This window comes from Drosophila montana, unplaced genomic scaffold (genome assembly GCF_035044405.1).
Source record: "Drosophila montana isolate Dmon_TW-CO22-7 unplaced genomic scaffold, ASM3504440v1 contig_3607_1, whole genome shotgun sequence".
NCBI lineage: Eukaryota > Metazoa > Arthropoda > Insecta > Diptera > Drosophilidae > Drosophila > Drosophila montana.
The window spans coordinates 25,660-37,801 of NW_026998492.1; the positions used below are offsets into that span (position 1 = coordinate 25,660).

A 12,142-nucleotide genomic window follows, 5' to 3' on the forward strand; every position below is an offset into this window, starting at 1 on the left:
GCGATCGAGAGTAAGCAAAAGTTGGGGTTAGGCGGCCAGGGGCATAGATTCATTCTGGGAGACTCACCTCGCTATTCTCGTAGTGCGTTTGCGCCACGTTCAGCTGGCCGGCGCCGGTGAGCATGGGATGGCCCAAAGGCAGCGGCGCCGACTGGGTGCGCCCCAGCGGACGGTGGCCCTGCTTGTGCAGATGCACCTGGGCCACCTGGGCGTCTGTGATGGGCACATGACCGGCGCCGCTGTGACCGCTGTGACCGCTGTGCGGATGCTGTCCGTGCGCATTGTGTTGGTGACCATAAAGCGCATGGGCGTGGCTATTTGTGGGCGGCAGTGTACCGGCGCCGGCAGCAGCAGCAGCAGCGGCGGCGGCGGCAGCGGCAGCGGCCACAGCAACAGCGGCAGCATGAAGATTAACAGCCGAGGCGCCAGAGACGCCAGAGACGCCGCCCAGCTGCATATAGGACGAGGACGAGGGCAGAATTGTGGAGGCGGCATGCGCCTGCGGCGGCGCCGTATCCCCCACCAGCGATGCCTGCGACGAGGACGTCGACGTCGCCGATGCGGACCGCACAACTGGCGACGGCTGCGGCGCGATGCCCGTTGCGGGCATCATCGAAAGCGGCGGCGGCGGCACCGGCGCCGCTTGCCTGCCAAACGACATGGCCAGCGGATTATAATAGGTGGGCGGTGTGCCGGCCACGCCCACACCGACACCGACGGGCACCGGTGGACCGGCACCGACACCGGCACCGGCAGCGCCAGCGGCACCGCCAGCGGCAGCGGCAGCGGCCGTAGCTGCCACATGCTGACGCAGTGCAGCGAACATGGCATAGTTGGCCTGGCCCGCCTGGGCGTTGGTTAAATGCGGTCGTCCCAGCGATATGTTTGGCAGGGAGGGGGAACTGAACAGCGGCAGGTCGTTGATGCTGCTGCGCTGGCCCGGCTGGTATTGATTGACCTCCTCGTTCTCCTCCTGGATCGGCGCACTTGTCGGTGAGCCTCGGCTGCCGACCACGCCCACCGACATGCCAGTCGACGAGGGCGGCGAATTGGGACCAGAATCCGGCGTGCTGTTGCAGTCTTCAAGACAAAAGCGAAAGGGTTCTCCATTAGTCGAGCATATTCATCCACATAGACAATATACATATATATATATACATATAAAGATATATAGTATATATAGTATATATATTTATGGATTTGGTGACTTTTTTGTGCTCCACAGTTGGAGACAGTTTTGGCCATGCGGCGGCGGCGGCGGCGGCAGCAGCAAAAAGGGGGCGCGGCAGCAGCGCAATCGGCATTTGGTTAATTTGAGGTTAGGTTCAGTTAATAGATTAAACAGCAATTATTTGGAAAGTTTCGCTGGCCGTTCGGTTAGATCAAAATAACAACAACAACAACAACAACAATAATAATAATAAAAACAACAATAGCAAAAGTTACAACAGCAATAGTTAAGCCAAAAATCAACGTAAAACCCTTTAAATGGGCTTTATCCTTGCGTGTGTGTGTGTGTGTCTGTGTGTGTGTTCATATTTTTAAAAAAAAAACTTAAACAAAAATTGAAATCAAATTAATTAAATAAAAATTAAATACAATTAGGTAAGAAAATATACAAAGATTTAATAGCCTTGTAGACATTTCTCCTTGTAAATACTGAAAATATCGCGGAAAACAGACAATTTTTCCATATAAGAACCGACCGATCGTTCCTATTGCTATATGATATAGTGGTCCGCTGTTGACAAGATCTTGCATGATACTATATGAGCATCATAATGGAACTAATTAATTCCGAGCCATCTCAATATAACAAAAGGTGTCCGCTCCAATATATAAAGTTCCTTTCCCTTTATGAAGATATATCGATTAATTTTGCTATTTACGAGTTTTGATCAGCTTAGCAACATCGGACAACTATATCATATATACAGCTTTATTGGCAGAATCTTTCGAAACGTGATTTCTTGTATTAAAAAAGTTTTTCAAAAAAATCTTGATTTTCGCACCGAATAATAGCCTAATTCCACTGTCAACATTTCTTACATTCTTTTGGGAATGTAACATTTTTTGCGAATGTGAAGTATGTGGCCTGTATGTTTTCCCATAAGAAACCACATTTGTCACATTCGCCAAAAATTTTGATTTTCGTATTCATGTTATGGAAGCTTAGGTAAATGAAATCAAATCAGTTTTGCCGTTCATATGTGTCCGACAACTGACACTTGCTAATGGAATCGCAGAATGTGAAATTTGTAAATGTAACAAATGTTGAGGAAAGTGGATTCAGGCCATTATAGCCATATGCATAGAAGCACAATTAGTTTTTAGCTTGTCGTGCTCTCTGATAGAGCTTGGAATACTGTATTATACATATATTATTATAATCGATCCATGGATCTATCCATAGATAACGATATCTATATACATAGATCTCCCGATAATGAATATAATTATAGATGTTGTTGTTGTTGTTTTTGCGGCCCGACGAGCTTTCCCTGCCTTGATATCCAGTTCTCCACTCCAAAAAGAGAAGTAAGTGGTTCTACGCCTGCCGCATGGCCGTAGTCGCTAATCGTGTGTCTGTGTATGTGTGTGTGTGTGTGTGTGTTTCTACTAATGTTATACGTACTTGTGAGAACGGAGTTCTTCTGATGCCTTCGCTGGGCGGCCTGCAGCAGCCGCTCGTGACGTCGCGCGCCCGCGGGCCCGACGATGCGTGCCTTGCGCTCGATGACGCTCTGCTTGAGTCGTATCTTCAGCAGATTCGGCTCCGATGCTGATACATATATACACATATATACATATATCATATACTAGATGCAGTTATGGTAATTTGTGTGTGTGTGTGTGTGTGTGTGTCTAGACGTTGCTATATTGACCTCTCGACCCATTGGATCAGTTACTTTTGTCTAGACTTCAGTTCTGCTCTTGGCCATTTCGTTAGTCATTTAATAGATCAATTTTAGTAACATGCTTCATAACAGGGCCTCGATCACAATGGATTTAACCCTATAGAATATAAGCTACACTCATTTTCTCTAAGTGCATCGAAAGTCTAGATACTTTAGACTAGACATCATCAGACATCATCTAATTTGTTGCTTATCTTTTATATGAATATCGAGGGACTCTGCTATTAAATCGCTGCTTCGACTTATCTCATCTCTTCTTTCTTCTGCTTCTTTTTCTATTTATTGGACTAACTACATATTAGACAGGACGCACAAGAAAATATTCCTATTGATCTCACATTTAGACTTGATCTTATTGTAACTACTTTTTAAATGCTGTTGCCTAGTAAATAAGTTAAGAAGAGACTTTATAGAGAGAACCTTAACGATCTCTTTCCTACTGATTTCTCAGTTGGACGTGAATTTACTTACTTGAATATGATCTGCATTAAAGCAGTTCCTTTATTCTAATTATCTACATATTCTAGGGAAAAGTTGATCTATGGCTTCTCTTCAAGCTTATCGCTGCTTCTTTCTGCCTCTCTTCAAAGAGGTGAGTAGCTCGTCTTCTCGCTCTGGTAATATCCTACTTATTATTTTTTGTTCGGCATTTTTTAGTAGTAAAGTAGCGATGCAAGATCGATATGCCTTTTGCTTTTAAAGAAGTTCGCTTATTCCAATTCTCTTTTAACTCTAGGGAAAAGTTGATCTATGGCTTCTCTTAAAGCTTATCGCTGCTTCTTTCTGCCTCTCTTCAGATTCTTGCACCAGATCAGACTAGCTTTGGTATTTTTCTTCTTATTTTTTTTTTTTTGGCATTTTTTAGTATTAAACAAGCGATGCAACAAGTTGGCAACACTTTGACACGCCAAGCAGAGGCAGAATATTTATTAGTTAATCAAGGGGCTGGGCGTGTGAAAGGGGGGAGGGGGGGTACACACAAGATGGAGCTAATGGGACATCAACTTACCCGTTTTCCGCAGGGGGAAATCAGATTCATATTTGAGCAGTGAGGCCGGCGGCTGTGGTATTTTATAGGGATGTGCGCTGGTAACGGTGCCCGCGGGCAAGGATTCGCCCGAGGAGCTCTTCACCACGCCGCTGGAGAAAATGACAGAGAGCGAGAGCGAGAGAGAGAGGGAGAGAGAGTTGTAGAGCTTTTGGCTAGTCGCCTGTTGCGATATCCTTACCGATTGCGATAGGGCGAAGTTGTTGTTGTGCCATTCGGTGCCACCGCCTGCGACTTGCGGCTCATGAGAAAGCACTGAGAGAGAGAGAGAGTGCGAGGGAGAGAGAGAGAGAGAGAGAGTGAGTGAGTGAGTGAGTGAGAGAGCGTGTGGGCTTTATAGTTACACTGAGTATCTGTTTGACTTCGGGACTCGCGTTCGCGCTGCAATTCTCCTTGCGCTTCATCACCTCCCGTTCCCTTCGCTCCCGCTGCTGCTGCTGTTGCTGCTGCTGTTGTTGCTGCTGCTGTTGTTGTTGCTGCTGCTGCTGGTGTTGTTGCTGGTGTTGTTGCTGCTGCTGCTGCTGGTGTTGTTGCTGCTGGCGATGCTGCTCCTCGACAGCTGCCGCCGCCGCGACCATGCTCTGTTCCCGCAATTCCTGGAAAGCGCCATGTGAATGCACCGCAAACTGAATAAATTACAGTAAGTTCGAGAGAGTTTTTGTTGTTGTTTCGGAGCAAATAAAATTTATATAATTTTTATACACCCCAATCGGGTAGGGTATATATATATATATATATATATACATATATGTATATGCTTGAGCGGCATCTATAGCCGAGTCGATATAGTCATGTCTTTTGTTTGTTTCTAGCTGGGCAAAATGTCTGAAAGGGTATCTAATCTTCGGCGTGGCTAATTTAATGTCTTTAGTCATGTGTCTGGTAGGGTATTCAATCTTCGGCGTGCCGTTTCTTTATAGAGGGATATGCCTGCAAGGGTATCTAAGCTTCGGCGTGCCCAATTTTATACTTTTAGTCATGTGTCTGGTAGGGTATTCAATCTTCGGCGTGCCGTTTCTTTATAGAGGGATATGTCTGCAAGGGTATCTAAGCTTCGGCTTGCCGTGCATAGCCTTTCTATCTAGTTAATTTTTTTTGTATTTACTTAGTTATTTTTTATTTATTTTTTTATTATTTTTTTTTGCAATTCTGATTGTTTTGTTGCAAATGTTGTTTTGCCGTGTTGTTGTTTTTGCTGTTTGTCAAGCTGTTTTGGTTGTTGTTGTTGTTGTTGTTGTTGTTGTTGTTGCTGTTTTGGTTGTTGTTGTTGTTTTAGTTGTTGTTGCCTTAGTTTAGTCATCTCGCAGGGCGGCATTTCCGGCCAAGCGCCGGCAAATTTGATAATTTATTTTTGCATTTGTATTTTGTATTTTTTTTTTTTTCGCTACCCACGCGCCGACATCGCGACCAACAACAACAACAACAACAACAACCACAACAGCAACAACAACAACAAGTTAAAGAGACGACAAAAAAAACAGACAAGACCAATAAAAATGTGTTAGACGCGGCCACTCGACTTGATTGATACCCTGTGCGCAGTAAATAGCTGCGATCAAATATTCGATATTTATCGATTTTCGCGACTGATAAACGTGTATAAGCTAGTGCAACAGGGTGTACGTTTTGTAGTAGTATACGTTCTCTGTATACACAAAATAAACAACTGCAAAATCTCAACTCAATAAAACAACTTTTGAAATCGATATTTATCGATTTGGAGAGTTTGATAGAAAAAAATGAATCGACTACGTAAGACGAGAACCAACTAAAACTAGTTGGTGCAACTGGCAGTAAACATTCATTCGTCAATATCTAGTCAAACAAACTCAAACTCGGCATTTCAAAACGATATTTATCGATAAAGGTGGAGCGAGGTTAGTTATCGAAAAACCTTTTTAAGATGTCATATGCTAATGGCTCATAAGAAGACTCGTAACTTACTTGGCGTGATCTTGCTCTAAAATTCAACAATATATACTCTAAAGCCGTGTGTTTATAATCGATAATTATCGATTCGGTTAAGATGGACTAAGCTATCGAAATAGTAATAAGACAAATGCATCTGTCTGTGATACATGAATACACATATGATCTGGCTCATTTATTTGAAAAGTTATACACAAAAAACGTTTGTGAAAACATCGATATTTATCGATTTGGTGAGACAAGCAGAGCTATCGAAACAGTTATACAAAAAATGCACTTGTCTACGCAACAAATTTGGGATTTGAATAAAGCAAGATATGCTCAAAACACTTGATTTCAATCGATATTTATCGATTTGCTTGAGACGGACAGAGCTATTGCATTATTATAATCGAATATATCGTTTAACGGTCTCTAGCTTAATTCAAATTTTGTGGATTTTTATCAGACTCCAGCTTAATCCAAATGTCGTGGATCGATCATCGATATTTATCGATTCGCTTTAGACGGCTACAGATGTTCTAATATTTTAATCGATTAACCGTATATAGCTTAATCCAAATGTCGTGGATTATTAACAGACTCCAGCTTAATGCAAATGTCGTGGATTAAGTTGAAGATTGTTAATCGATATTTATCGAGTTTGTTGAATGCTAAACAGCTGTCAGACAAACACAAGCCACGGACTATATCGACACGGTTCCACATGAAGGCATCTCCAACTGCCTGCGATAGCGATGCATACCCTTTTTCAGCCATGGGCAATGGGTGTACAGGGTAGATAGATAATAGATGCCGCCGCCAGCTTTATCAGTATCGATGTGATCTGCTCCCCTTGAAGATTGTTTGTTGTCGTCGTTGTTTTTTTCTAGGTACTCACATGATATTTGTGCTCCAATTGCATTTTATGCTCCAGTTCCATTTGTTTCGTCTGCTCCTGATACGAGTGGAAAAGTCGCTGCTTTTGCAGCTCCTGGCTTTTCTTCAGCTGCAAGCACACACACAGAGACACAGAGAGTGAGTGAGAGGGAGTGTTAAGAGAGGGTGATCAAGAGAGAGAGAGAGAGCGAGAGGAGAGAGGAGAGCGCGCGTTCGATCGTGATGTTGTGGTAAATGTCGTGGGTAGATCATTAAATGGCTCTGAGTAATTGGCCCAAAGATCTTTGCAAATGTGGCCAAAAGAAATGTGACGCATAGCCGCAAATTGAATGCGGGGGCGTGGGGAGGCGCAGCCAGAGCAGCCAGAGGAGGGGATATATTTGTTGATCTGCTTAATGGATCTGTTTAAACAATTTCAATGTCAAGTTTCTTTTTGCCAAGCGATTCCCTCAAGAGCCCACAAAACTGCAGTTCAAAGAACCCACAAACTACAAATATATATATATATATATATATATGTATATATATATTGGGCTACTAGAGTTAAGGTTTCCGATAATAAATGTTTTGGGTAAAGCTCATGCTGCTGGGAAATATGGAAAAACCAGAGACAGGCAGCTGAGATCATAAAACAACAACAAATAAAGTTGACAAGGGAAAAATGTTTTTGGCAATTCAATAAAATTCTGTGACCCTATAAAGTATATATATTCCTGATCAGCATCAACAGCCCAGTCGATCTAGGAATGTACTTCGATCTAAGAACTTTTACAAACTAGAGGCTTGCAATTTTGAGCGAAGATCTTCCCGCACAGTTCGCCCGCAGTACGAGTTTGTTTCCGATAATCGATAATTTGCCCCGTTTCCAAGAAATCGATAAAAATCGATATCGAAATTCCGCTTTTTGAGCAAATCTCTTACGTTTTAAGAGCTGGAGTCACCAAATTATAACATGTAGCTTCTAGAATAGTATATGAAGATCAAGTATCTTTCATTTTATAGCTAGTATATAGCTTGATAGCTATAGAAATTGGTAGAAAAAAGTCCAGGGTATTCCCTCGTCGGACACTCCCGACTAGAGCACTCTTACTTGTTATTTATAAGCCAACTATTTTATTTATACATTTTTGAAGGCTTGTCGCAAACCTCTTGAGATTCGCCTGTAGCAGAACTTCTCAAATCAATTCTTTTCTAGCCTTATTACTTTAATTAATTTAAATAAATTAAAGCGTTCTATTTGGGTCTTATCCTGCTGCTGTGCTACTTTTCTGGATACCTGTAACGCCCACGTTTCAATTCGCGTGCGATCACTGTACTTGTTACATGGGGATTCACACTAAAAACACGACAACTTGTCAATCTTAAGCACACTCTAATCAGACTTTAATTTGATTTGCAGAAGGTCCTTTGCTTTTCTCAGCAAGTATGTAACGCTTTACAGAAGATATTTATATATATACTCGATCAATATGTACCCTCTAGCCGAGACATCGCTTAATAATTGGGTTTTTGTAGAACAAACTATTTTGTTTACTTGATTTAATTTTAATAAATATTATAGGTGTGTACATATATCAAAAATATGCTTTGCTGCTGAAAGGGTATCTAATATTCGGCTTGCCGAAGCAAGCTTGTCTTTCTCGTTTTCAAGTACATTAATATTTCAAACAAGTGTCAATGGCTGCAAAATAGTTTTCAAATAGTTCTCATAGAAACAGGTTCCGATATGATCAAAATAAGTTTATATTTTAATAAAAACATTAACCAAAATGAAGCTCCATAACTTTTACTTAGTTTACTTAAAGAAAAAATCGTAAAAGATTGGATTGTTAAAAGCTGATCAATTAGATAATTAGTGCAATTGGAATGAATCACACTGTGATGAATGCGTTGGATGAATGCACTGTGATTCACTGTGACGGATACACACACACACACACACACACACACACACACTCACATGCACGCACACATCGATAGCGATTACACAAATGAATTAGCTAAGCATATCACGCGTCACAATTCATCAAAAGAGATCATAAATTGATGATTATTGGTTGCGCTCTCGCTCTCGCTCCCTCTCTCGCTTTCTCGCTCTCACGAAGTGATTCTGGCTCTGCTGGCGCTATCGGGCGCTCTCTTTATTACGTACATGCTGCTGATATGTTTCCATGACCTTAACGCGACGCTTACTCCAATTGGACGCACACAGGCACACACACACACACAAGCACAAACACGCGCACGCACTGGACGCGCGAGAGAGAGGTGCTGAAAAACGTTGTCTTGTTGTTGGTTTTTGTTTTCTAATTGGTTTTTTTTTTAATATTTTTTTTCTGGCTGCTTTTGTTGTTGTTTTTTTTTTTAGATACTTTTTGGTAAGCTTTTTGTGTTCACAGCTTTTGGGCAAAACAGTAAAAAAAAATATGTATATATTTATTGACAAAAAAAACTACTCAGAACTACACTAATAAATAATCTGTAGAAATATGCGCCGCTCTTGGGCTTTATTAATTTTTTAGTTTATGTTTTTCATATTTATTTATTTTTATTATTTTGTTTGTTTGCCTTTTTGTCTTAATTGTCTATAATTCTTCTTGCTTTTCTGCTGTGGCTTTTTCTGTGTATTTATTGAAAATTGTATTTGATTTGAACTTTGAATTTTCACAACGACGCGTCGCGTTTCAAATGGTTGGCTCCAATTGGTATATTTTGGATACCAATTGGATGTGTTGTATTGTTCCAATCGGACTATTGACTATTGAGTGCGCTGCTTCTGGTGTTGCGTCTGTTTTCGTTTGGCTTTGGCATTCGTCGAACGCGCTTTCATTTCAGTTTCACTCAAGCGACTGGCGACTCGCGAACTGGCGCAAAAATCAAATATAAACACAAATTTAGATACAGTTATTCGCTAGCCAAAGCGCACGAAGCTCGCGAGCGAGCTGAATGAACGTGTGCCCGCCGCTCTCGCTGCTTACGCTTACGCTCGGCGCTCTCTTCATTTTTAATTACTCTCTCTCTCTTTCTCTCGCATGGTCAGTTTCGTGGCGGCAGACAAACGGGCGTTTTGCAGCAGCAGCACCAGCAGCAGCACCAGCAGCAGCACCAGCAGCAGCACCAGCAGCAGAAGCAGCAGCAGAACTGCAGCAGAAGCAGAGCAGCAGACCATATGCCATATTGAAGAATTCGTAGAAACTGCTGTTGCACCTGATTACCCCCCGCTAGAGAACGCCCCCGCCCACCCATCAGCATTTGCCTTGCACAACTTTTTTGGTTCAGCATTCTGCTGGCCAGAGCGCATGCTATAATTATAAAAGGCCTGTGCTATAATTATAACGGGGGCCAAAGACAACACACAGACACGCCCATATAAATAGAAAAACTTGCCTTCCGATAATACATAATAATAATAATAATAACGATGTTGTTGTTTTCAGTTTACGGAGAAATCTTTTTCGAGCAAATGGGAATCAATTAAATTCCCCCAAAATGAATGCAACGAGTACTCGCATTTGAAGCACTTCAAATTCAAATAAGTCATTCAGAGCATGTTCTATAAATAGACCTATTTGGTGATAATGTTTTGGGTTTATAGCAAAAACCATTTGAAATCAAGTAAATATCCCAAATAGAATAACGCAAGTGCTAGCAGTTGCTATAATTGAATGTTATTGAATTAAATCATTCGATAGATGAGTACATTTGAATATATAATTAGTTTGTAGTATGAGTATGTTTTGGGTATATGTATGTATGTGTGTAGGATCATAGGAATACTTTATGAGTATATCATGCATACGCGTGAATAGCATATGTATGATCTTATCTTGGGCATTTATGGTCTCAAATGAATGAATGAATGAATATAGGTGAGTGTGAAAAGGTATGAAAAGAGTTACTATGCAAAATTTGTTTGAGTTGTAGATTTTATGAATGTTAAGAATGAATACGTTCATATGAATTTGTGAAGAGATTGTTTGGATACGGGTATGAATGAGGATATAGAGTATGTTTGAGTATATTTGTGTATGCGATAAGCATGATTTAAGCATGTAATGAGTATGAGTATAGTTGTGAATATGAGTATGCAATGAATGAGCACGTAATATGAATCTTTGTTGGCAAATAGTGTGTCACGAGAGTACTTTAAAGTGCATTTAGAATATTTTGAGTATAAAATCGAGTATGTATGGATATGAGTATGAGTATCAGTAAGCGAACGAGTACGAGTACGGGTATGAGTATGTCAGTTTACATGGGTTTATTTTGGAGTACATTTATACCGTTAAGATATTTAGCAAGTATGTTTGAATAACTTTGAATATTTCCGAGTAAGTGCAATGAATATGATGCTGCATGTAAGGAATGAGTTTGCGTATATGGAAGATCGTTTGAGTGTGTAATGAGTATGTGCTGCACATGTAATGCGTACATTTAAGTATCATCCGGTTTTAGTTGGTTCACAATTTCGGCAGAACCCACCCCTCCCCCTCCCCCTCCCCCCTTCCAGCACCTCTCTACGTGTAATTAGCTCAGTGTGCAGCTCTACACACGGTCGTCGCCTCCCACCCATTGTGGCTAATTTACAATTTGCTCGTGCCACAGATTTTTATAAATATAACTACAACAACAACAACAACAACAACGACAAGAAAGAGCAGCTAGCGAAAGAGCTGTGATTAGCTTTTCCTATTTGTTTTAGTTTTACAGTTATAGTTCTTGCATCTCTTTCGCCCATCTCTTTCGCCCGTTTCTATTTGTGTGTATATGTATATATAAACATTTTTTTTCTGTATTTTTTTTGTTCTTTTGTTAAAAATAAAACCCACAGAGTTTATAAAGCACAAAAATAAAAATAAATTCAAAGGAAAATGTAAAAATAACAAAAACGGCAAGCGTTGAGGCAAAAAGGCAAACGCAGTGGCGCGCGCTGCGTGGCAGAGGGGTGGCAGGGAGGGGAATAGGGGGTGGGTCTGGCGGTGGCGGGGGCGGGTGTTGGGTGTTGGGCAGGCAACACTTTAGCAACTACAATATGAATAAGAAGCAGAACACTTGAACCACAAATACGAAAAATTCAAAAGAAAACAAAGCACACACACACACACCCACACACACACACACGCATACACCCACACACGCACAGGCCGCAATGCACAAAGTAAAAAGCCAAAAATAAAATCTGGCTATAAATTGTATGCAACAAGGCAATCGCTAGCAACCAGTTGCGGGAGGGGAGGGGAGGGGAGGGGAGGGATTGTGTTGGCCGCCTGCTGCACATGTTGCTGCTGTTGGACCATGAGGTCGACTGCGACGGCGACGTCGACTGCGACGTCAGGGCAGCAACAGAGCGCAGCGAGACAACAAAGTT

The 12,142-nt window shown here is 41.6% G+C and overlaps 1 protein-coding gene across 5 annotated transcripts in view; it reads right to left on the minus strand.

The window, feature by feature from the left end:
- The window catches only part of HDAC4 (histone deacetylase 4), a 32,714-nt gene that overhangs the window by 4,856 nt on the left and 15,716 nt on the right, over positions 1–12,142 (minus strand). For 2 of the 5 annotated variants that reach the window (XM_064692424.1, XM_064692422.1), the window contains 6 exons: positions 6,776–6,883; positions 4,311–4,592; positions 4,148–4,221; positions 3,928–4,058; positions 2,636–2,782; positions 68–1,080 (listed from right to left, as the gene is read on the minus strand). In XM_064692424.1, the coding sequence (XP_064548494.1) occupies positions 68–1,080; positions 2,636–2,782; positions 3,928–4,058; positions 4,148–4,221; positions 4,311–4,592; positions 6,776–6,883 (1,755 nt within the window). Of the gene's footprint in view, positions 1–67; positions 1,081–2,635; positions 2,783–3,927; positions 4,059–4,147; positions 4,222–4,310; positions 4,593–6,775; positions 6,884–8,926; positions 9,077–12,142 lie in introns of those variants that run through there. The other 3 variants (XM_064692420.1, XM_064692421.1, XM_064692425.1) reach the window with 3 other exon arrangements.